At 38.8% G+C, this 26,309-nt stretch overlaps 1 protein-coding gene across 4 annotated transcripts in view; it reads left to right on the forward strand.

The window, feature by feature from the left end:
- The window catches only part of MID2 (midline 2), a 161,102-nt gene that overhangs the window by 23,994 nt on the left and 110,799 nt on the right, over window positions 1–26,309 (forward strand). For all 4 annotated transcript variants that reach the window (XM_037167111.2, XM_037167112.2, XM_053657522.1 and 1 more), the window contains exon 2: window positions 16,206–16,921. In XM_037167111.2, the coding sequence (XP_037023006.1) occupies window positions 16,262–16,921 (660 nt within the window). In that variant the 5' untranslated portion in view covers window positions 16,206–16,261. The remainder of the gene's footprint in view (window positions 1–16,205; window positions 16,922–26,309) is intronic.

A 26,309-nucleotide genomic window follows, 5' to 3' on the forward strand; every position in this document is an offset into this window, starting at 1 on the left:
TTGTTGGTGTACAAAAATGCCTTCAATTTCTGAATATTGACTTTATTTCCTGCAGTTTTGTGAAATTCACTTATTTGGTAGAAGAGTTTTTTTGTGGGGAATATAGGGTTTTCTACGTACCCTATCATATCATCTGTAAACAGTGATGGTTTTATTTTCTCCTTTCCAATTTGGATGCCTATTATTTCCTTTTCTTGTTTGATCACTGTAGCTAGGACTTCCAGTATTATATTGAATAGAAGTGGTAAAAGCAGATATCTTTGTCTTGTTCTTGATCTTAGTGGGGAAGCTTTTAATTTTTGCACATTGAGTATGATGTTGGCTATAGGTTTCTCATATATGTCCTTTAATGTGTTGAGTTATCTTTCCTCTACTCCCGCTTTGCTGAGTGTTTTTATCATAAATGGGTGCTGAACCTTATCAAATGCTTTTTCTGCATCTATTGATATGATCATGTGATTTATCTTCCCTTTTGTTTGTTATTATGTTTATAGACTTGCAAATATTTTACCATCCTTGCATCCCCAAGTGAATCCCACTTCATCATGGAGTGTGATGTTTTGAATGTATTTCTGGATGCAGTTTGGCAATATTTTGTTGAGGATTTGTAGCATCTATGTTCATCAGCAATATTGGCCTGTAGTTTTCTTTCTCTGTTGTGTCTTTAACTGGTTTTGGGATTATGATGTCTTTAACTGGTTTTGGGATTATGATGATGCTGCCTTCATAAAAAGAGTTTGGGAGTCTTCCCTCTTCTTGGATTTTTTTGGTAATATTCTGAGAGGGATATGGGTTAGCTCTTCTTTAAATACTTTAAATTCTCCTGTGAAACCATCTGGTTCAGGGCTTTTGTGTGCCAGAAGGTTTTTGTTTACTGCTTTGTTTTCACCAGCTGTTATCAGTCTGTCCAGGCTTTCTGTTTCTTCTTGATTCAGTTTTGAAAGAGTATATTTTATTCTGGAAATTTCTTCATTTCACCCAGGGGACTGTTGGGTGCAGGCTGTTCTTTTCATTACTTGGAGTATTTATTGACATTCTTTTCTGGCTTGTAATGTTTCTGTTGAGACATCAGCTACTAGCCTTATTGGAGCTCCCTTGTATGTTACTTCTTGTTTCTCCCTTGCTGCCTTTAAGATTCTCTCTTTGTGTCTTGGAGTAGGCTTCTTTGGATTCATCTTGATTGGGACTTGTGCTTCCTGAAATTGTAGGTTTTTCTTCTCTTAAGATTTGGAAAGTTTTCTGTGATTATGTTTTCCAACAGAGTTTCTATCCCTTGCTCCTTTTTTTCCCTTTTGGTATTCCTATGATTCAAATGTTGCATTTCATGTTGTCTTGCAGTTCTCTTAAGCTATCTTCATATTTTTTTAGTCTTTTTTCTTGCAGTTGCTTAACTGGGTATTTCTTTCTACTTTGTCTTCCAGCTCATTAATTCAGTCCTGTGCTTCATCCAGCCTGCTTGTAGTTGCTTCCATTGTGCTTTTTTACCCAGAAATCATATTCTTCATTTCTACCTGGCTCTTGTTTATAGTTTCTATTTCATTTTTTCATATTGTTGTAGTTCTCACTCAGAATCTTATAGTTGTCCATGAGTTCCTTAAGTATCCTTATGGCCATTCTTTTAATTATGTGTCTGGTAGTTTGCTTTCCTATGATTCATTTAGCTCTTTTAGTGTGGAATCTGCCATTCCTTTCAATCACAGGTTCTTTCTGTGTCTCCCCATTTCAGGGGACTGGTTTTTTAAAATTTATTTATTTTTAAAATATATTGTATTGATTATGCTATTATAGTTGTCCCATTTTTCCTCCCTTTATTCTCCTCTACTCTGCACTCCCCACCCATGTGCACTCCCCCCCCCACTTAATTCATGTCCATGAGTTGTATGTGTAAGTTCATTGGCTTCTATATTTCCTATAATATTCTTAACCTCCCCCTGCCTATATTGTACTTACCAATTATGCTTCTTATTCCATATACCTTTTTCCCCATTCTCCCCCTCCCCTTCCCTGCTGATTACCCTCCATGTGATTCCATTCTGTGATTTTGTTCTAATACTAGTTGTTTGGTTAGTTTTAGTTGTTTTTTTAGGTGTTGTTGTTTATAGTTGTGAGTTTGTTGTCATTTTACTGTTCATAGTTTTTTATCTTCTTACTTTTCTAAGTCCCTTTAACATTTTATATAATAAGAACTTGGCCATGATGAACTCCTTTAACTTGACCTTATCTGGGAAGCACTTATCTGCCCTTCCATTCTAAATGAGAGCTTTGCTGTATAGAGTAATCTTGGATTTAGGTCCTCACCCTTCATGACTTCAAATACTTCTTTCCAGCCCTTTCTTTCCTGCAAGGTTTCTTTTGAGAAATCAGCTGATAGCCTTATGGGAACTCCTTTGTAGGTAACTGTCTCCTTTTCTCTTGCTGCTTTTAAGATTCTCTCCTAATCTTTAATCTTGGGTAATGTAAATATGAAGTGTCTTGGCATGTGCTTTCTTGAATCCAATGTCTTTGGGACTCTCTGAGCTTCCTGGACTTCCTGGAATTCTATTTTCTTTGCCAGAATGGGGAATTTCTTTTTCATGATGTTTTCAATTTCTTCCTCTTCCTCTTGTCCTTCTGGCACCCCTATGATTCAGATACTGGAACATTTAATGTTTTCCTAGAGGTTTCTAAGCCTCTCCTCATTAAAAAAAAATAATGTCTTCATTCTGTTCTGGTTGAGTATTTATTTATTCCTTCTGGTCCAGATCATTGATTTGAATCCTGGTTTCCTTCCCTTCATTGTTGGTTCCCTGTACATTTTCCTTTATTTCACTTTTCATAGCCTTCACTTTTTCCTCTATTTTGCAACCATACTCAACCATTTATGAGAGCATCCTGATTACCAGTGTTTTGTATCTGATAGGTTGGCTTATCTCTTCATTGCTTAGTTGTATTTTTTGTGGAGCTTTGATCTGTTCTTTCACTTGAGCCATACTGTTTTGCCTAGGTGAAGCTGTTATGTAGTAAGGGGTGGAGCCTTAGATATTCACCAGGGCTGGGCAACCCACGTGGATGTGTTGTGTCACTGTCTGTGGGGGAGAGGTCAGAGAGGGCACAGTGCTGCTAGCTCAGCTCTTGGCTGCCTTTCAGTCACTTTCTCCACTATCCAAAAGCAAATTGGGCCCTTCTGGTGCTGATTTCTTGTTGAGTGAGCTTGTCTACATTCCAGGACACTGTGGGTCTCCCCAATTAACTCTCCTGTGCAGCTGGGAGTTTTTCCTGCCCCCACAACCTCCACAGGTTTTTATGTCAGATGTTTTGAGGCTTTATTTCCCTGTGCTGGAACTCTGGTGTTTTTTTTTGTTTGTTTTTGTTTTTTGGTCTGTCTCACTCTGTAATTGTTCCTCTCGGTTTATCCTCAAGTGAATGTGGGATCACCAGTCCACCAGCTGCCAAATTGTTTGCTCAGTTCTGCTTCCACTGCCCTGCTGTGAGTCCTCCATGCACAAGCTGCCCATCTCTGCCCCTCCTATCAGTCTGGATGAATGTTTCTTCTTTAACTCCTTGATTGCTGGACTTCCATACAGTTTGATTTTCTGACAATTCTAGTTGTTTTTAAATTTGTTGTTGTTCTTCTTTTGGGTATGCAAGGAGGCATAGTGTATCTACCTATGCCTCCATGCTGGCCAGAATATGTGACTGTTTTTGTTTATTTCTGTGATTCCTGATGCTCTGCTTTGCTAGCTGTCTTTGTAGAGTGAACTTTTATGGTATGAGTTCTGTGGGACTCAGCGGTGTGGTCTCTTTGATCTCCTTGTGTGGATGTTCTAGCGTTTCCCTTCTGTTTGTGTGGGTTCTCTTATTATACTCAGGTTTTACCTGTTGGTGGCTCCTTTGTTGGTGGGTTCTGTCCTCTAGTGGGCTTACTGGTATTCATAACTCCTATCTTGTTTTGTGTATAATTAGGGGCAGTGAAAAGGCAAAATGGATTAAGACACTGGGAGAGTATTCAATGGGCTTTAAAGTACTAACAAGTAGAGAACAAATAGAAGATTCTTTGGAGAAGTACAGCACAACTGTGCTACTTCACCCAACTAGTCACTTTTTATAAAAATTGAAAAGGAGATAAGACTCTTATTAGAGGGGAAAAACAATGTAAGCTGACTCCAGAAAGCAGAGTGCTTATGTGAGATTAGATGATGAGATATAGTGAGAGTTAGGCATAACAACTTGGCATAGTGTGAGAGATAATAAAGTCAACCACAATAGAAATAAAGCTTAGGAAGATAGTGAAATCCACTAAGACCAGGGAAGGGTGCTGTGTGGGATTTGCAACAACAATAATATAACAAGAAATATATGATCTGGATAAAGAGAATATAAAGTAAAATACCAAGAGTAGTGTGTTATTGGAATAAAGTGAAAGAAGAAAAATTAAAATGCAATATGAAAGAACCAAGAAAACCAGTCGAACAATGAAATAAAATAGACAAACAAAGCAAAGAAAACTAAATGGAAAGAAGAGAAATTTTTTTAATTATAAAAATAACAAAAAATAATAAAATAGAAAAAAATGCAAGTTCTGTAGTGAATGCATAGTGAATTTTGTCTCAGTTGTTGGAGTTAATCTCATCTCACTCTAGATCTGTCTTTGGTCCTTTCACAGCTGTAGGTCTTAATGTCTCACACTTGGAAAAAATTGCCTCCTGCTGACTTTAAACCCACCAAGTGGGTTCTGCTGGTCTTCCTGGATGGTACAGGCGGGGTGGGGGGGTAGGGCTCCAATTTTTCCTTTCCTGTGGTTTTGCAAGGATGGGGGCTCAGTCTATGCTACAATATTGACAGGTGCCCAGCCTCCAGCCCAAGCCCTCAGTGCACTGTGTGGCCCCCACTGTCCATATGCACCAGGCCAGCGCCTTTAACCCACCTCATTGTACCACCCTTTGAATGGTTTGTGAGGTGCACTGAGTGGAAGCAACTCATACCCCTCCTCTCTCTTTGCTGGCCTGGGCACTACACATGCACAAACTCCCTTCAGGGCAATTTAGCTCCCCTATTAAATTAAGTCTCTCTGGGGACTGCTGCCTCTCTGAGCCCCTGCTGCCCCACTTTGATCAGTCCATGAAGCTCCCTGATTTGGAGCAAATCATGCCCCTCTTCCTCCCTCTTTACTGGTCTGGCTGCTGCATGCAAGAGGTCCTTGAACAGCGGCTGCTGGAAGACTTTTTTTTTGAGAAAATTCCCTTTGGCTGTGGGAGACCTTTCCCAACAAGTGCCTGGCTTTTCACACAGCCCAATTCTCTGAACAGTTCTGAGACTATCTGGGTCACAGTCAGTTGTGGCCAAACTCTTCTCCCATCTTCAGGTGTCACTCAGCTCCCCAGTTTCTCTGGTACTGTCCAAGCTGGTGACCATAGTCCCAGCCAGAGAACGCCACCTGCTGTTTGTCTCCCACTTTGTCTTTATCCCCTAGAGACTTCAAGCATACAGGTCTCTCTTGGTGTGGGACTGGCTTCCCTGCTCTGGGAGGGGAGGGAGCTGCAAAGTTGCATGCTAACATGGCTCTCCCCCAAAGCTCCTGAGGCAGCTGCAGTCTCTGGCACAGGGCCTGGAGACCTTCCCTTCAGCCTAAAAAATCTCCTTACCATCCATTTTTAAACATCCTTTACAATCTTTGTCTTCTAAACATCATATAAACTGGGATTCTGTTGGCTCTTCACTCTGCTCTTTAAAGATCAGCTAGGTGTCCCAATTCGGTAGAAGAGGAAGTGGATTCAGCTCCTACCTATCTTGTCACCATCTTCAAAGTCCCAGAGAGGAGCCTTATAACCAAGGTCAGACAGAAGAAACTATTTCACCACAATGAGACTGGTAGGGAGTGCAGAGGAGGCATGAGAGTGCTGGCTGGGCTCCCATGGTGGCAACTGAAGTTCCAGAAGGATATTTTAGTGGCCAGGGGCTTCCTCCTGAGAAGTGTGGGGTCTAAACACCAAGGTGGTCTCCAAAGTCTACAGCACCAGAGATAGAAGGAACCCAGATAACATCCAGCTGTGAAAAGCACCAATGTTTCTGTCTGCCAGGAAGAAATGGCTGGGGACACAGAGAGCCTCTTGAAGTGCCGATGCACAAAATTTCCTTTGCAGCCACTTACTCTGGGCTGTGGTAGAGGGAGGGCAGAGTAGACTAGAGACATTTGAGGAGAGTCTGGGGTTGGTGGCTCTGGGGAGAGAATGGAAGGAACAGCCACCAGGATCCTTGTGCATAGTCATTCCCCATACTGCAGAGGCTATCTTTCTCAGGAAGAACACTACTCTCAAAGTGTCATCAGCCTGAGGGGAAGCAATAGGCACACCTAGAGACATTATGGGCCCAACCTTGTGGAACTTAAGCTGCTACTGATTACAGCTTGAGGCTATAGCATTAATTAGTTTAACAACTAAGGTAGATTTCTGGGGGAGCCCTATGACACATTAGCTGACTATCTCCTGGGCCTGGTGCTGATAAAATCCAGCCTTAGTGCACAGCTTGCTTCTTTCTACACACAAACAGGCTCAGCAGAAGGAGCCACACACTGTGGATTATTGAGAGCTCCAAATAGGTGGATCAGGGCCAGTCACAAGCAGTGTCTCACAAAGGCCTACATCACAGTCTTTGAAGATCTACCTAATACATAGAAACAAATACAAAGAAGCCAAAATAGGAAGACAAAGAAACAGACCCCAAATGAAAGAACAAGAGAATTCTCCAGAAGAGCCAAATGAAATGGAGGCAAACAATTTATCAGTTAGAGAGTTTAGAGTAATTATTACAAGGATTCTCAAGAGCAAGAAAAAAAGTCAGAAATCATTAAAAAAGGTACAGTCAGAAATAAAAATGCAATATCTTAAATAAATAATACACTGGAAGGAATAAACAGCAGTTTAGATGAAGCAGAGCATCAAATCAGTGATTTTGAAGATAAGGTAGAAAAAACAGGCAGAGCAGCAAAAAGAAAAAAAAAGAATTAAAAAATGAAGAGGGCTTAAGAAACATTTTGGACAACATGAAGAATAACATCTCCATCGTGAGAATACCAGAAGGAGAAGAGAGTGAGCAAGGGATTGAGAACCTATTTGAAGAAATAATGACTGAAACTTCCCTACTCTGGTGAAGGAAAAAGACATGCAAGTCAAGGAAGCACAGAGAGTCTCAAATAAATTGGAACCAAAGAGGCCTACACCAAGACACATCATAATTAAAATGACAAGGCTTGAAGACAAGAAAAGAATCCTAAGAGCTACAAGAGAAAGGCATGTAGTTACATAAATGGGAGCACCAATTACTGTCATCTGATTTCTCAACAGAAACATTTCAGGCCAGAACGGAGTGGTGTGAAATATTCAAGGTGATGGAAAGCAAGAACCTACATCTGAGGCCACTTTACCCAGCAAGGCTATCATTTAAAATTAAAAGAGAAATACTGGATTGAGCATGGGCCTGCGAACCAGACAATTGAGGTTCAATTCCCAGTCAGGGCACATGCCAGGGTTGCAGGCCAGTTCCCTGCAGGCCAGTTCCCAGCAGGGGACGCATGAAAGGCAACCATACATCGATGTTTCTCTCCCTCTCTCCTTCCCTTCCCCTCTAAAGATAAATAAATAAAATCTTTAAAAAATATAAAAAAATAAATAAAAAGACAAACATTAAAAAAAGAGAGAGAAGTAAAGAGCTTCCCAGAGAAGAAAAAGCTAAAGGAGTTTGTTAACACTAAAGCAGTGCTGTAACAAATGTTAAAATACTTGCTTGAAGAAGAAGGAGAAGAAGAAGAAGAAAAAGAAGAAAAGATAGAATAATAAAACAGAGGAAAATAGTCTAACAAAAATGGCACTAAATACATATCTGTCAATAATCATCTGAAATGTAAATTGTGTAAATGCTCCAACTAAAAGACATAGGGTAGAATGGAAAGAAAACAAGACTCATATAAATGCTGCCTCCAAGAGACCCACCTCAGATGGGAATATACACACAGACAAAAAGTAAAGGGATGGAAAAAGATATGCAAATGGAAAGGAAAAAAAACTGGGGTAGCAATACTTATATCTGAAAAAGTAGACTTTAAAACCAAAGCTATAGTAAAAGAGAAAGGAGGACAGTATATAATGATAAAGAGTACAATTCAACATGAGGATATAGCCCTAGTAAACATTTATTCACTGGTCATAGGATCACCTAAATATGTGAAGCAAATCTTGATGGGCATAAAGGGAGAGATGGACAGAAATATAGTCATAGTCAGTGATTTTAACACCCTATTGACTAAAATGGAGGTGTCTTCCAGCCAGAAAATCAACAGGGAGACAATGGTTTTAAATCACACATTAGACCAAATGGATATAATTGATAACTTCAGAGCATTTCACTCCAGTATCAGAGTATACATACTTTTCAAGTGCACATTGAACATTTTCTAGGATAGACCACATGTTAGGACACAAAGGAAGTCTCAATAAATTTAAGAAGTTTGAAATTCTATCAATCATCCTCTCTGACCACAATGCTATGAAACTAGAATTAATGACATGAAGAACACTGAAAAACATGCAAAGACATGGAAGCTAAATAGCATGTTACTAAATAGTGAATGGGTCAACAACAAGATCAAGAAAGAAATAAGATAACTTGACTCAAGTGAAAATGGGGACACAACAATCCAAAATCAGTGGGACATTGGGAAAGCAACCCTGAGAGGGAAATTCACAGTATTACAGCCTATCTCAAAAAAAAAGAAAAGAAAAGAAAAGAAAAGAAAAGAAAAGAAAGAAACAAACCAACAAACAAAGAAAAAGCTCAAATAATCTAACTTTACTCTTAAAGGAACTTGGAAAAGAAGACCATAACAAGCCAAAAGTAAGTACAAGGAAGGAAATAATAAAGATCAGAGCAGAAATGAAAGAAATAGAATCTAAAAATTGATTCAAAAGATCAGTAAATCCAACAGCTGGTACTTTGAAAAGATAAACAATATTGACAAACCTTTAACCAGACTCATCAAGAAAAAAAGGGAGAGGACATAAATAAATAAAGTCAGAAATGAAAGAGGGGAAATGACAGCTGACACAAAGCAATACAAAAGATTGTAAGAAAATATTATGGCAAACTATATACCAACAAACTGGACAACCTGGATGAAATAGGTAAATTCCCGGAAACCTACAATCTTCTGAAAATAAATTAGGAAGAATCAAAGAATCTGAATAGACAGATTACACCTTGTTAAACTGAAGCAGTAATAAAAAAAAAGTCCCAACAAATGAAAGCCCTGGAATGGACGGCTTCACAGGTGAATATTACCAAACATTTCTACAGGAACTAACACCTCTCCTTCTCAAACTATTTCATACAATTCAAGAGGAAGGAAGGCTCCCAAACTTGTTTTATGAGGCCAGCATTATCCTAATTCCAAAACCCGATAAAGACACTACAAAGAAAGAAAATTATAGTCCAATATCCCTCATGAACATAGTTACTGAAGTCTTCAACAAAATATTAGCAAACCAAATACAGCAATGCATCAAAAAAATCATACACCATGATCAAGTGGGATTTATTCTGGGAAAGCAAGGTTGGTACCACAATTGCAAATCAATAAATGTGATTCATCACATAAACAAAATAAAGGATAAAAAACATATGATCATGTCAATAAATGCAGAAAAAGCATTTGATGGAATCCAGCACCCATTTATGATAAAAACTCTCAACAAAGTGGGATTAGAGGGAACATACCTAAACTTAATAAAGGCTATATATGAAAACCCACTGCCAGCATCCTCAATGAGCAAAAACTAAAAGTGTTCCCCTTAAGATTGGGAACAAGACAGGGATGTCTGCTTCACCTCTCATTCAACATAGTACTTGAAGTCCTAGCTGTGGGGGCAACTTTGCCCGCAAAGTCCCCCCATCTGCCACAAATGAAAATGAAACTACCAAGACATGATCTCCTTGGGGAGGAGGGTGGTCAGTCTCTCAGAGGAGAAAGACCAAGAACCTCTCCTTCAACGGCTTTTATTAGGTTGTAACACACAGGAATACAGGTAAAGCTTCATCAATCAATGTCATGGGGCAAGGATCAAGTAGTAGATAACATTTCAAAGAAATCTGAGGGCTTAGTCTGAGTCAGTGTCTGTCAGGTAAGGAGGTTGCAAAAACGTTGGGAGACATACTCATTTCCTGTTCAGACCCTTATTATATGAATGAAAACACTCTTAGCAAAGCAGGCTTCACAGGACTTTGTGAATTCCTTCTTATGCCCGATCACCCCAGAACCTGATCTAGCTGGCAAAGGGCTGCGCCGCTTTCCCAGTCATAGGTTTCTAGGCTTAAGTGGATTAGAGCCAGGAAGCGCTTCTCCCAGATGGAAATGGGGACTGAGATTATGTCAGAATAGCCAGGGGGCAAGGGTCCATCATTCCCTCTTTGTTGCAGCCCCCCAAGTCCTTCCTTGATGGCCTCCCAAGTGATCATGTCTACTTTAAGGTTTCCCCTCCTCTGAGGGGTCTTACCCATCTCTGACTAACTGACCAAGTGTTGGGGGCAGGGAATGAAGCAGAAGCAGCACTGATGCCAGAGACAAGCTTTGTCTCCTTAATGGCTCGAAGTCCGGGGGTTGCTCACTCAGCCTTAGCCATGGGGGGCAGTTACAACTCTTGAAACCAGGCAGGGCAGTTCCCAACACCTAGCCACAGCAATCAGAAAGAAGAAGAAATAAAAAAACATCCAGTTTGAAAAGGAAAAAGTAAAACTGTCCTTATTTGAAGATGACACAATACACAGAAAACCCCAAAGATTTCACCAAGATACTACTAGAAGTGATAAATTAATTCAGCAAATTAGCAGGATAAAAAATTAGTATCCAGAAATCAGTTGCATTTTTATATGCCAATAATGAACTAACAGAAAGGAAAATTAAGAATACAAACCCACTTTTGATTGTTTTAAAAATAATAAAATTCCTAGGAATAAATATAACCATGATGTAAAAGACCTGTACTTGGAAAATTATGAAACCCTGAGGAACAAAACTGAAGAAGATACAAATAAGTGGGAGCACACAACGTGTTCATGGGTAGGAAGAATGAACATCACTAAAATGTCCATACTACCCAAAGTAATCGATATACTCAGTGCATTTCCTATCAAGATTCCAATAACATATTTCACAGAACTAGAACAAATATTTCAAAAGTATATGGAACAAAAAAGGTCTAGCATACCCACATCAATCCTGAAAAAGAACAAAGTTGGAGGAATCACACTACCTAACATCATGATTACTATAAGGCTATAGTAATCAAAACAGCCTGGTACTGACCTAAAAACACACGCATAGATAATGGAACAGAGTATAGAGCCCAGAAGTAAACCCACACCTTTATAGTCAATTAATATTTGACAGAGGAAGCAAGCACATACAATGGGCTAAAGATAGTTTATTCAATAAATGGTGTTGGGAAAATTGGACAGATACATGCAGAAAAATGAAACTAGACCACCTTCTTACACCACACACAAGAATAAAATCCACTGCTAGGATTATATCCTAAGAACCCTGAAACACCAATCCAAAATATTCACCCCAGTGTTCAGCACAGCACAATTTACAATAGCCAACAGCTGGAATCAACCTAGGTGCCCATCAGTAAATGAATGGATCAAAAAACTACGGTACGTTTACACAATGGAATTCTGTGCAGCAGAAAGAAAGAAGGAGCTCCTACCCTTTGCAACAGCATGGATGGAACTGAAAAGCATTATGCTAAGTGAAATAAGCCAGGTGGTGAAAGACAAATACCATATGATCTCACCTTTAACAGGAAGCTAAACAACAAAACAAACAAACAAACAAGCCAAATATAAGCAAAGACACTGAAATTGAGAACAGGCTGACGGGACCAGAGGGGAGGGAATTTCAGGGGAAAAGGGTAAAGAGTTTACAGGAACAATTATAAAGGACACATAGACAATAACAGGGGATGGGTAGAAATGGAAGGGAGGTGGGAAGGGCTAGGGAGTTGGGCTGCAGTGGAGGGAAAGGAAGAAAACTGTACTTGAACAACAATAAAAAAACTAAAGGCAACTATTTAAATGCCAAAAAATAGAATAAATTCAAAATGGGTCAAAGATTAAATATTAGACCTGTAACCATAAAAATTGTAGAAGAAAACATATGCAGCAAAATCTTGGCCATTGCTAGTAGCAATATTTTATCAGATATATCTCCCCAGGCAAAGGAAACAAAAGAAAAAATAAATAAATGGAACTACGGAAAACTAAAATTTTTTTCACAGCAAAGTAAATCATCAACAGAAGAAAAAGCCACTTCCAGCCAAGATAGAGATGTACATAGACACACTGTGCCTCCTGGCACAACCAAAAGAAGGACAACAACAATTTTAAAACATAAAACAAGCAGAACTGACAGAAAATCAAACTGTATGGAAGTCTGACAACCAAGGAGTTAAAGAAGAAATATTCATCCAGACTGGTAGGAGGGGTGGAGTCAAGCAGCTGGGGCTGAGAGGACTCCAGGCAAGGTGGCAGCTGATGGACTGGGTCTCGCAAGGCCGCGGCTGGTGGACTCAGCAAGGTGGTGGATTGCAGAATGGAGCACAGAGCTCAAGGCTGTGGCTGGTGGGCCAGGCTGTCCCACATTTGTGTGTAGATAAACCAGGTGAAACTGGGAAATGGGACGGATGGTATAACCCAGGGTCCCAATGTGGGGAAATAAAGCCTCAAACCATGATTGAAAACACCTGTGGGGGTTGAAGCGGCAACCAGACAAACTCCGAGCCACACAGGAGAGTTTATTGGAGAGATCCATAGGGTCCTAGAATGTACACAAACCCACCCACATGGGAATAAGGACCAGAAGGGCCCATTTTGCTTGTGGGAAGCAGGAGAAGTGACTGAAATTTGGCAGAGAGCTGAGCAAGTGCCATTGTTCCCTTTCAGGCCCCTCCCCCACATACAGCATTACAAACCAGCCACCTGGGTTACTCCGCCCTGGTGAATATCTAAGGCTCCACTCCTCACAATGTAACAGGTGTGTCAAGACAAAAAAAAATAGCCCAAATAAAAGAACAGATCAATGCTCCAGAAAAAATACAATCAAGCAATGAAGAGATAGCCAAACCTACCAGATGCACAGTTCAAAACATTGATAATCAGGATGCTCACAGAATTGGTTGAATTCTGTTGCACATTAGATGAAAAAAAATGAAGGCTACGCTAAGTGAAATAAAGGAAAATGTACAGGGAACCAATAGTGATGGGAAGGAAGGAAGTCAAATCAATGGTGTGGACCAGAAGGAAGAAAGAAACATCCAATCAGAAAAGAATGAGGAAACAAGAATTCAGAAAAATGAGAGGCTTAGAAACCTCCAGAACATCTTTAAACGTTCCAACGTCCAAATTATAGGGGTACCAGCAGGAGAAGAGGAAGAGCAACAAGTGGAAAAGTTATTCGAACAAATAATAATAAAACTTTCCCAATCTGGCAAAGGAAATAGATTTCCAGGGAGTCCAGGAAGCTCAGAGAGTCCCAAAGAAGTTGGACCCAAGGAAAAACACACCAAGGCACATCGTATTACATTACCTAAGTTAAAATGAATTAGATAATCCTAGAACTAGCAAGATATAAGGAAACAGTTACCTACAAAGGAGTTTCTATAAAACTGTCAGCTAATTTCTCAAAAGTCACCTTATAGGCAGGAAGGGGCTGGAAAGAAGTATTCCAAGTCATGAAAGGCAAGGACCTACATCCAAGATTCCTCTATCCAGCAAAGCTATCATTTGGAATGGAAGGGCAGATAAAATGCTCCTCAGATAAGGTCAAGTTAAAGGAGTTCATCATCACCAAGCCCTCATTATATGAAATGTTAATGGGATTTATCTAAGAAAAAGAAGATAAAAAATATGTTCAGTAAAATGACAGCAAACTGACAATTATGAACAAGTACACCATAACCAAAAACAAACTAAGGAAACAACTAGAACAGGAACAGAATCACAGAAATGTATATCACATGGGGGGTTATCAACAGGGGAGTGGGACGGGGAGAGAGGGGGAAAAGGTACAGAGAATAAGTAGCATAGATGGTAGGTAGAAAATAGGGAGAGGGTAAGAATAGTATGGGAAAAGTAGAAGCCAAAGAACCTATACATATGACCCATGGACATGAACTAAATGGGGGAATGTGGGTGGGAGGGGGTGTGCAGGGTGGAGGGGAGTGAAGGGGGAAAATGGGACAACTGTAATAGCATAATCAATAAAATATCTTTAAAAAGAAAAAGCCAATCTTCTCTCATTAAAATATTTGCCAATACATCTGATAAGGTGTTAATATCCAAAATTTTAAAGACCTTGCAAAACACAACGGCAAAAAAACCAAACAACTCAATTAAAAATCTGGCAAAGGACCTGAATAAGCACTTTTCCAAAGAGGACATACAGGTGGCCAATAGACATATGAAAAGATGTTCAACATCACTAATTATCAGAGAAATGGAAATGAAAACCATAATGAAATATCATTTCACACCTATGAGAATGGCTATCACCAATAAATCAACAAGTAAGAAGTGCTGGTGAGGATGTGGAGAAAGGGGAACCATTTTTTCACTGTTGGTGGGAATGCTGATTGGTGAAGCCACTGTGGAAAGCAGTATGGTGATACCTCAAAAAGTTATAAATGGATCAGCCTTTCGACCCAGTGATCTCACTTCTGAGAATATATCTGAAGAAACTCAAAACACTAATTCTAAAGAACGTAAGCACCCCTATATTCATTGCAGCATTATTTACAATCGCCAAGATATGGAAGTAGCCCAAGTATCCATCAGTATATGAGTGGATAAAGCAACTATGGGACCTTTACACAATGGAATTCTACTTAGCAGTAGAAAAGAAAAAACAATTGCCCTTTGCAACAGTATGGATGGACCTGGAGAACATGATGCTAAGTGAAATAAGCCAGTCAGAGGAAGTCAAATATCATATGATTTTATTCATATATGGCATCTAATAAGAAAACTGAACTAACAAAACAAATGGGAACAGGCTCATGGAGACCAGGATGACAGATAAAGTTGTAAGAAGGTTAGGAGGTGGAAGGATTGAGCAAAAAGGAAAAAGGACTCATGGACTTGGGCAACAAGTGTGGTGGTTGCTGGGGGAAGGGGTGTATAAGGGGACTAAATGGTAATGAAAAAAACATAATAATGATTAAATTAAAAGAAAGAAGATTACCTAATCTGAAAATTTCTGGTTCCTCACTTTGCTAATTTATATCTAGGTCTTGATATGGATCTTGTTATGTTTTGGGAACTATGAAAAGACACATGGGGAGGTGAGCCTCATAACAGGCTTGTGTTAGTTCAGCAGGTGTTAAAAGCAACGGAAGCAACAAGGTGATTTGTCTTCATTATTGATCAACAACTATTGCTGAGTAAGTTGAAAAGGTGAAATCATTGTTCATTTAGTTTAATGAAATGAAGAATTTTCTGAAGGTGAGGAATTAATGAGAAAATAAAAATGATCATCTTTTGTTTCTAATACTTCACTTTACTTGAAATGGGTTGGAACAGAAATTTCTATGTGTTAAAAATAAGTAATTCAAGTTTGCACTCTGAAGAATTTATTATCTTGCACACGAGAGCTACAGTTTTCTAGAGTTCTCTTTTCTTTTTATGGAAGCTCAAAGATTGGAATCATTTCAAGAACTGGAGAGTTAGTTTGTAATATGGTTTTGTTTTCCTTCCACCAGATGCGTAATGGGAGCAGCCCCTATATTTTACCTTGATGAAAAATATAGAGCATTATCAGAGACTGGAGATAGAGAATTTTGCAAGGCCTCAAGCTCATAATAGTCGATGACAATGAATATCAGTGGAGAGTATGTGAGGGTATGGTGTATGCTAGTGTTGTGAGTTGGAATAGTAGTGTTAATCAGTAAACCAGGATTCAGAGGTGACCACTAGGTTCTCTTTATTAGTTCAGGAAAATAAACTCAGGCATTTTTCAATAACAAGTTTTGAAGGGAGAGAAAGTCTCTGATTAATTCCTAATTGCCTTCCTATTACTTCAGCATTCCCAGGGAATTCAACAAGTCCCACTGGTTAGTGAATAATTATATTACATCCACTTTCCCTTAGAGTGCTTACTGACTCTTGCTTTGTATTCCTTGCAGATGAAAGCCCAGCTTCTGTGGTTGTTAATGCTTCAGCAGGATTATTTTCACTAAAGATGGAAACATTGGAGTCTGAATTGACCTGTCCAATCTGTCTAGAGTTGTTTGAAGACCCCCTTCTGCTCCCTTGTGCTCATAGCCTCTGCTTCAGCTGTGCCCATCGTATCTTGGTCTCCAGCTGCAGCTCTGGTGAACCCATTGAACCCTTTACTGCTTTCCAGTGTCCTACGTGCAGGTATGTTATCTCACTGAACCACCGGGGTCTAGACGGCCTCAAGAGGAATGTAACTCTGCAGAACATTATTGACCGCTTCCAGAAGGCTTCAGTCAGTGGGCCCAATTCCCCAAGTGAGAGCCGCCGGGAGAGAACTTACAGGCCCAGCACCACCATGTCTAGTGAGCGAATTACTTGCCAATTCTGTGAACAGGACCCACCAAGGGATGCAGTGAAAACGTGCATCACCTGTGAGGTCTCCTACTGTGACCGTTGCCTGCGGGCCACACACCCCAATAAGAAACCTTTCACCAGCCACCGCCTGGTGGAACCAGTGCCAGATGCACATCTTCGAGGGATCACCTGCCTGGACCATGAGAATGAGAAAGTGAACATGTATTGCGTATCTGATGACCAATTGATCTGTGCCTTATGCAAACTGGTGGGGCGTCACCGAGACCATCAGGTTGCATCACTGAATGATCGATTTGAGACACTCAAGGTAAGGGATCTGGGAAACATCCCTTACACTTTTTCTCTTTATACAGTTACACAGTTAGCAAGTTCTTTGATAAAATGGGTCACTTCTTTTTAAAGATTTTATTTATTTAGTTTTAGAGTGGGTAAGGGAGAGAGAAAGGGAGAGAAACAAACATCAATGTGTAGTTGCCTCTCATGTGCCTCCACTGGGTACCTGACCTGCAACCCAGGCCTGTGCCCTAAACTGAGAACTGAACCGATGTGGGTCACCTCTTTTTTTTAACATGGCAAGTGAATTAACTCCACTTGTCATACAAGTCTTGTGAAGAATAACCTACTCACCTGCAAGATCCCACTGGAACCTATTTCATCTGTTGCATAGACCTGCTTGCATTTGACCAATTCTGGGGAAGTTAGCCCATGGCCTACTACATCAGTAGTCCATGCAGGGGAGCAGCACCCTCCTTCCTCCTTCAGTGACATATTTTTCACTACATATCTTTGCCATGATCATTCCATTTGTTTTAAGTATGTGAGTACCTGTGTAGGTGTGCTACAATTAGCATTTGTGCTGATTTACATATTTATGTTCTAGCCATGGGAATGTTGGGCATATCTCTGTGTATGTGTGGGTGGAGGTGTCTGAGTTTATCTCTATAGGTGAGAGATTTTTATGGAGGGCAGTGGTTGTATGTTTGCACATTTAGTACTCTAAAGAAAAAAAAATTGGCACTGGCTACTACAAATTCCTATGAAGCCCTTAACATGGGGCTAATTCTAAACCTGCTTTAAAAAACAAAAGGAAACAAAATTAAAATTTAAAGAATTAAATCAGAACAAAGACAAAAAAAGAACTTCAGTGTACCATGAAGTCAGGAGGAATGATCAAATACCTGAACTAATCATTTAAACTGAAGGCCATAAATATTTAATCCAGTATTAGATTTTGTGCCAGTGTCATTTTTGTGGTTTATGGACTGAAGCACTTGTTTGCAGTCCCTGCCTTGCAAGTTCCTAGTCTTTCATTTGTGTTAAATGGGCAGTTTTTTTGAAGTTGTTGGGCCATATAATATTTATGTGCAATTCTGCGTGCCTATTATTAGAGCCCTGCTACTTCATATTGAGGGTAAAATGTCAGATCCAACAAATTGTTTTATTCTCATTGTCTGTCTGATATGTGGTTTACCTTTTCTTAAAAAGGGAGCAACTTAGAAATTCCAGAAAAATAAAATGTGTAAATGAATAAGATTGCCACTGCTAAATAGGACCTGAATATATAAGCCAAGCCCTAAGGAAGCTCTAGCTAGGATGAAGGGAGGGCAAAAAATGGGTGGAGAGTTTCTTCTAGCCATACTCTGGAACGGTCAATGTACCTTAGGTAAAATTTATGGTGTTGGTGAGGGCAGCGATACTCAGAATAGGATACATATTTTCTTCTGTAATTTGTGGCAAGCAATACTGAGAATAGTCACACTGACAATGTTTTGTGCCTTTTTATTGTTGTTTATATCAAATGTTTATAAATTTGTACAAGTTCAGTGTTTTTGTTGATTTCGTTCAAGGTAATATTCTTGTTCATATCAAGACTGTAGAGAAGAATAATCTTAGTGACTTCCATTCTTAGAATCATAAGAAGTTAGGCCTTGATGTTGGTCTAGTTGAAGCCCTATACTTTAAAGTGGTATAAACTGAAAGCTTGACAAATTGTTAAGCAAAATTTGGTCAAAGTCACAAAATTGAAACTGGAACTAGGCTTCTAGATTGTGAGTTAAAGATCCTTCCTACTGCATCCTGCTACCACTTTATCTTAGACCTAAGTTTTCCTCATGAAATGTGATTAGAAAGTAAACATTATCCTCCAGCAATTGCACATCTTATGGGTTACAGATAAATCATTAATGGCATGAAGGAAAGGACATATTATATAAACTTAAACCTCCATAATGGAAATAGATGGGGGTGGGGTGGGTTTGCAGAAAAAGTAGGAATATAGAGAGGATGAAACAATCTCTGCCAAATATTTGCAGGTATTGGAACTATAATAAGTCATTGCCCTTAAGAAATACTCCAAACAGAAAAATCTGTGTCCATATGTACTACTGAGATAACAAAAGACTGGATAGAATAAGCCTGTTTCTACAGAATACCAGCTTTATGAAAACATCGAAAAACATGAAAACAATGGATGACTGATTAGATATTTGGCATAACGCAGCTATGGCTCTTGGCTTTAGGGATGGATGGAGCAGAAAAATATTTTATCAAAAGATACTTTAGTGTATAACTAATTGGAAATATTTGGAGGAAAAGAAAGGCCAGATTTTGGATTGTTCCCTTTTAATTTTTTAAGGAAATGTGCCGAAAAACCTAATTATAAATTAAGTGGGAACTTTTTCTGCTCATTTTTGGATGGAAAGTGGAAATATATGAACCATTCCAAACCTCATGGTCTATATACACAGTCTATATAGCTCAAGAAATCCAAATGATTAAATATTTCTAATGGATTTTCAGGAAGTATACCAGCATCTCTAGCTTGCTTTGGTGCTCATCCTATAAGATATAAATCTGTCTTGCCATTATGAATACTTTAGAAGTCTAAAAAAAATATCTCCTCTGAACTACTGGTGTTAAAAACCAGAGAGTTACTAAAAATATGATATGTCCTTAATTTTAAGTGCCTATTCATTTTCATTGCTGGATTTTCCAACTGCTTAACCCTATGGTGATATCTGTATAAATCAAATATGATTATTATAATTCTCTTTGAGAGTGATGTCTTCAAATTTCCATGCCCACAGCCTGCCAAAAATATAGCTGATGAAAACCAGGGGGAATAGAGGAATTTCCTGAAAGAAATAAACAAGAGCGTTTTCTTTTTCTCATTACATTTCCAGAAATTCATTACTACAAAAAATTCTTTTTTTTTATTGTAGAAATTTGGTAATATAATTTTTTTAATATTAAATTTTATTTAGTTACTTCATTACTACAAAAAATTCTTAAATGCAGTTACACTTACACATCATGGATCTCATTGTTATAAAATATTATCTGGCACTAGGATTAGCTTTTTGTTATGGGAAAGTAAAACATGCACACACACACACACGCACACACAGAGGAAGAGAGACTGAGACAGAGCTAAAGATTGCCAGACAAAGAAGGAAGATATGAGACTTGAGGAATGTTCAATGGAAAGCCACACTGAGATTAAAAAAATTGGAAAATATAATATTCTGGAATCTTATCATAGTTGATTGCTTGTCCTTCTTACTCAGCCACTCTGTCACCTACCCACCCATTATCACTCAGCTACTGCCTTCTCTGTGGCAATTGTGTACTTACCCCCTTGACACCCACTTCTATTTTCCAACACAGATACCCTTTCAATTTACCAACCAATGGGCAATTGACTGTTTTTGAACCAGTATGAGTATGAATATAAGAGAAAGAAAGAGAAATATTTTTATGAAACTGACTTGAGAGAGGATATATTTGCATATATATGTATATATATATGCATGTGTCAGTTATATATGAAGGTGTGTGTTTCTGCATGGATGAGTGGCTGAGAGTGACTCTGTGTCTGTGTGTCTGTGTATCTATGAATGTGTATCAGTGTGTGGAGAAGGAGATAATGTCTGTGTTAATTTTCTGTGAGTATATCTGTAGATAAGTTGGTTAAGAGAACATTGAATGTAAGGCAAGTTTTCTGTGGCCAACATAGGGAGGATTAGGATCTCAGTAGAACCTATCATGATACTAAAGATCTCCCTAATAAATGAACAAGTTTATATATACCCATGATAAGAAAAAATCTCTAGTGGAGACTCTGGCTGGTTATCATAGGTGGAGGAACAAAAAGGTTGTTTCTTGCTTTCACTTACTTAGGACTGAATCACAGTAGATAAATATAACAAGAGAAAAGAATTTGAGTCCAGCTTTACATTCTCTAGGGTATGGTGATGGATGGGTGTGTATGGGGTTGTGGGTAATATCTATCACAGGGTGTCTCAGCAAAACCAGCCTTTAACTCATAATTGTAAAATCATTCTTTCTTGTAGACCTGGTTTGTCTGTGGTTTCTTAATTATTTAAGACTTGCTCCTTATTACATATAATATGTATAAATCCGTATGTTTTTGCTTGTGTGGGGGTGTAAAAATTCATTTTATTTCATCTCTACTCAAACTGTGCTAAGACTCATTTGAATTGCTGTTCTTTTCCCTCTAATAATTATATTGATTCTCTGGCTCTGTTGTCATGTGATATTCCTGTACTGGAAGATGATTTCTATTATTTATTTGGTTTGACAGCAAGTTTAGCAAGTAGATACTCCAATTATTTGTGCTCTTACCTTTCTGTTTTTATGTTACTTCTATTGTCCTAAGTCTTCTCCATAAGCATTTGAAATGAGCTAACAATCATCAGGCTGGGAACAATTTTCAAAATGTTGACTCAGAGGTTGGTCTTGGGTGGATGAAAATCCTGTCTGCTATCATTGAACAAAAGAACATATTAAAGAAATATAATATTAGTGAGAAAATATTAAGGAAACAAGGATTATTGAACCAAAAGAAGTGAAGTTTAAAGGGAAATGTAATAGTGACATTCAAGTTCATGAAGGGTTGATACAATGATTTAATGTTGTGTTCTTTATCTCCACCAAAGATAGAGCAAACAATAAATTAAACTGTAGCACCAGGGATTTAGGCCAGGATTTCATTCATTTACAAAAAAATAATGAATGTTCATTTTGTTCACTGAACACTTAAAATAACTTAAAAACACAAATTATTGTAGGAGGAGCTGGGGACACAGAAAATAAGGCAGAGTTCCTGCCCTGAAGTGCTCTGAGCATAGTAAGTAAGGCAAATAGATACATACACTGAAAATTCTAATTCAGTATGGTAAGTGCCTTGATGGAGGTTTTCACAGATGCTCCGAAGCACAGAGAAAGAGTTAGTGGAAGGAAGTCACCAAGCTCAAAAACAGGGAATCATGAATGGATGGGTTAGAGAAGAGAGCAAACTGGAGAAAGAGTGTGAAGAAAGAATTACTAGGACTTGGTGAATGATTATAGTGGTTATAGACAATGGAGAGAAAGGATTTGAAAAATGATCTTTGAGTAGATGTTTTAAATAATGGTGATATCACTGTCAGCCTGTTCTCAATTTCAGTGTCTTTGGTTATATTTTGCTTCTTTGTTTGTTTTGTTGATTAGGTTTTTGTTAAAGGTGAGAGGGGAGGGAATTTCAGGGGAAAAGGGTGAAGGGTTTGCAGGAACAATTATAAAGGACACATGGACAATAACAGGGGGGTGGAAACAGGAGGGGGGGGGGGGGGGGTTGGGCGGGGGTGGGGAGAAAAGCCAGAAAACTGTACTTGAACCATTAAAAATAAAATAAAATAATAAAATAAAATAAAGAAATTAGAAAAAATAATGGTGGTATCAGGGACAAAAATGGGGGAATTGTGAAGGGGCTAGCAAGTTTGGAGGGATGACTTGACTAGATTTGAGTTTGACATGACTGTGAGTCTTTCAGTGTTCACTCATTTATCATACATTTACTGAATACCTATTAGGTGCCAAGCACCAGAAAAGATGCAGAGGTTACAATTATAAAGACTCCATAGTCCCAACCTTGGTGGAGTTCTTAGCTTAGTGTGCGGAGACAGACAAATGAGGACACAGCTACAAGGCAGTGTGGTGAGTGCTGACAGCAGAAGCACAGGAGGGCTGTGAGAGAGCATAGGAGGGACATCAAAATAGACTTTGAGTGTGTTTTTGGCCCCTCCCCCATTGGGAGAAAGGGCTACAGTAAGGGACAGGGAGTGCTGTAGTCAAGATAAAAGAGCTTGTTCAAATATCTGGAGAAGAGAAAGCATGAGGTACTCTTAGAACCGAAAGGGAAAGTGTTCTAGGAATTGAAATTCAGACCTTTATGGTGGCTGAAAGATCAGGGCTAGAGAAATAAATTTGGTGTCTTCAGTATGGAGATAAAGTTACGCAGTGGTGAGCTGAGTGAGGGCACTGCATTGAGCCTTGCAGCACACAAATGGTCTAGAAGTTCATCATGAAAGATGAGCAAGAAGAGGATGTGTATGAGATGCAGGGTCTGAAGAGGAATAGTGCAAGTGGAACATAATATTGAGGCCTCCAGAAAAGTAGCTTTGGCTTTGACTCACTGTTCTAAGTATTATCTAAATAAACACTGGATTTAGGTTTTTAGTACAGGTTTTCATTTAGAATGCCCAAATATAATAACTTACATGTATAAGCTAAAGATTTAACAGTGTTATATACCTGAAGAGAGAGGAAAGAAAAGTATGTGCAATGGTTTGTGTAGCATTTCTGATAAGGTAACTGGGGGAATGTGGGTGTTTGATGGATGATTTTAGAAAGTTCTGAAAAGAAGAGAAATGGCGATCTGTTTCACCTGGCTTAAGGACTGGCCTGGTAATCTCTAACAAGACTCAGGTTGAGTGGCTCTTATACATGCAGTATATCACCTGCATCTCATTCTGGGACATAGCCTCTGTCTATACTGCAGCAAATAAATGTTTGAGGAAGGAATAAACTGGCATGAAGGTATATGGGCTTTCATTTGTAGAACAGTTTCTGTGTTCTGCTGTCTAAAGGCTATATGTAATTAATACATAATGTGACAGACTAAAGCAAAAGCAAAGTAGGTATTTTAAGACAAGCAGTTAAAAAAAGAAGGCAGAATGTGACCCCCAAAATTGCGCTAAGGTTTTGGTTCCCAGCTTGTGGAATAGCTGGAAACATCTGTGAGCAGACAGGATGTCAAAAAAGAGTATGTCAAAGAATAGTAATGGGGTCACTTGCTTGGGTTATTTTTAAAAATGACATTATCTTCTGTCAATTGGAAAGGCTCAAGTTTGGAATGAATTGGCAGTTTTTTCCTCTTCCTTTCTCTCCCTGCATCCCTGAGTTTCAATGGTCACTTCATAATAGTTGGGATCTTGTCTAGGTTTAGCAAACATCCCCTTGTATACCTATATTTATTTATTTTTTACAATCAGCTCTGGTGGGATTTGACCCCTTGTACCTTTTAGAAAGCAAGAGTGTATGCAGGTTCCCAGGGGCAATACTATATGTTTTGATAAAACATAGTATTTTAGGCTTCAAGACTTGCTGTTTCAGGTCAGTATCTATAAGTGTGCTCATATTGTGTGACTACATATACCTTCATGGAACATGACAAGTGGAGATCATGGTCAAGTGTGTGCCATCAGGGGAATTGCTCTGGCCTTAATGAAGAGTTGCTGCTTTGATGTATACTTAGGTTTCTTGGGGGAGCCAATGAGAAAATAACCAGAAATAACCTGTGTCTAGAAAAACTAAAATTAAAAACCCCAGCAATAACTTGAGAAGTTTAGAGAAGCTGTTTCTTTCTATGGGATGCTGTCTAGAAGAAAAATAGCCTTGCCTGGCTTCCTCAGAAGTAGCAAAACATTTTCCTCTTTAGGAAGGGTATACAAGAAGACAAAGAGACCGAGTCTATTTGACACAAATGAAATGGAACTTGGCTAAAAATGGCATCCATGTAGGATGCCATTTAGCTAACTTGGGCATTTTAAAATATCAATTATGCAAACAAATCTAATCTTCCCCTAAGTGTGTGCTGTTTAGACATATGTAAAATTTTGTGAGAGCTCTAATACAATCTTCTGAAGCAGAAGAGAGTCTCATAGTTTCATAGCTCAAATGACTTCTCTAACCCTCACACAGAGGAAGCACAGGCAGACCCAGCAGCAGGTAACCTCCTGCAGCAGGAAATGGAAACTTCAGCCTGCTTCCCCTACCAACCTCCTGTCCCTGTTTCTTGCCAGCAGATATCTCCATTCCAATCTCCCCAGCACTTTGGCTTTCTCTCACTGTCACGGTTCAATTGTTCCTAGAAAACTGCACTAACCAGGCTTACACAGAGGGAACCTAGCCCAGTCATTAACTGGAATGCAAAAGAAAAGAGCAAAGTAAATCAATTTTTCAAAACCAAACAAAACAGTAATAGAGAGCTGTGTTCAATTTTACACAAATTCGTATGTATATACATGTGTGCATGTGTGTAGACATATGTACATATACACATGTACTCTTTGTTTACTTAGTCAGTGTATAGACATGATAATTACTTGGCCAAATTTGTAAAACCTAGACTGGCCCAGAATATCTAGTTCTAAATTATTTGTCAATGCTGGGCATGAAAAGTAAGGGTGAGTAAGGGAACTACATAATTTCTTCACTTCTCCCCTTCCCTGTACATATGTCCATTACTGAGAATCAATTCGAGTTTCAGAGGAAGCTTTAGTATGAATAGGAAGTTATTAAGTAAATGCCTGGAATTTTCCTAAAATTATCTCTCATAATGTAAGAAAACAGTGGCAAAAAGCCATCAACAGATGGTGTTTTTATTAACCAAAGATTTATTTTTCAAAATGTTTTCATATTAATGAAGTCAGGTTGAAATTGGAGTCACCTTGTCAGTTCTAGTAGTGTGTGTTGTTAAAATGTTCTGGCCTTCTGCAAATTGCTGGGGGGCACAGGGTGAAATAACCATTTGCTATAATTTTGTGATGGTAGCCCAAGATCCATAGTCTAAACAGACCACAAACTGTGCTCAGCCATAATTTTTGTTTTCAGGGCTTTAAAGAAGCTATAAGTCTCAGTTCTGGGCCATAAATTAGGAGCACCCAGCAGGGATCTAAGATAAGTTTCAAATTAAGTGTTGCAGTAGGTTGCATGTACTTGTTAGAAAACATTCTCCCCATGGCATCTTATGTTTGAATGAAAACATATTACAGTTTGAAACACAGATTTCTAATATTATATCTGCTCTGAGTTCATCAATCCATATATGTTTACCTCATACATAAATATAGCCATTTGTGATACATAGGGATCACATTGATCTAGGAGTCTGAATCACTCTGCAAGAGGAAATCAAACTGATGGGCTCATTACCAATGCTCACTCTCTAACTTAAGGTGGATATTTTTATCAAACTACAGCTCTATCATATTTATCTTACAGTTGAACTGTTTAAGAGGAGTCCAGACTTGTAGCCTCCACTTTATCACTACCTCCATACTTAACCCTATAGAGTTTGACATCTGCTTCCAAAACTCTACTGAAACTCACTTTTCCAAGGTCACCAGTGACCTCTAATTACCAACTCCATCTGCCTTTCTTGCAATCTCTGCATTATGACAGTGACAAATCCTTTATAGAAACAAGCCTTTCTCGATTATCACCTTACCTTGGCCCATACCTGCATTCTCAGCTGCCTTGAAGACAAGTCTCCTCCTGACCATTGTCCCTGTCCCCAGACTTTCCTGTTTTAGTCTGCTCCATGTATTGCTGGTAGATTAATCTCATAATTT

This window comes from Artibeus jamaicensis, unplaced genomic scaffold, assembly GCF_021234435.1.
Source record: "Artibeus jamaicensis isolate MK-2021 breed Jamaican fruit bat unplaced genomic scaffold, CSHL_Jam_final scaffold_461, whole genome shotgun sequence".
Classification (NCBI taxonomy): domain Eukaryota; kingdom Metazoa; phylum Chordata; class Mammalia; order Chiroptera; family Phyllostomidae; genus Artibeus; species Artibeus jamaicensis.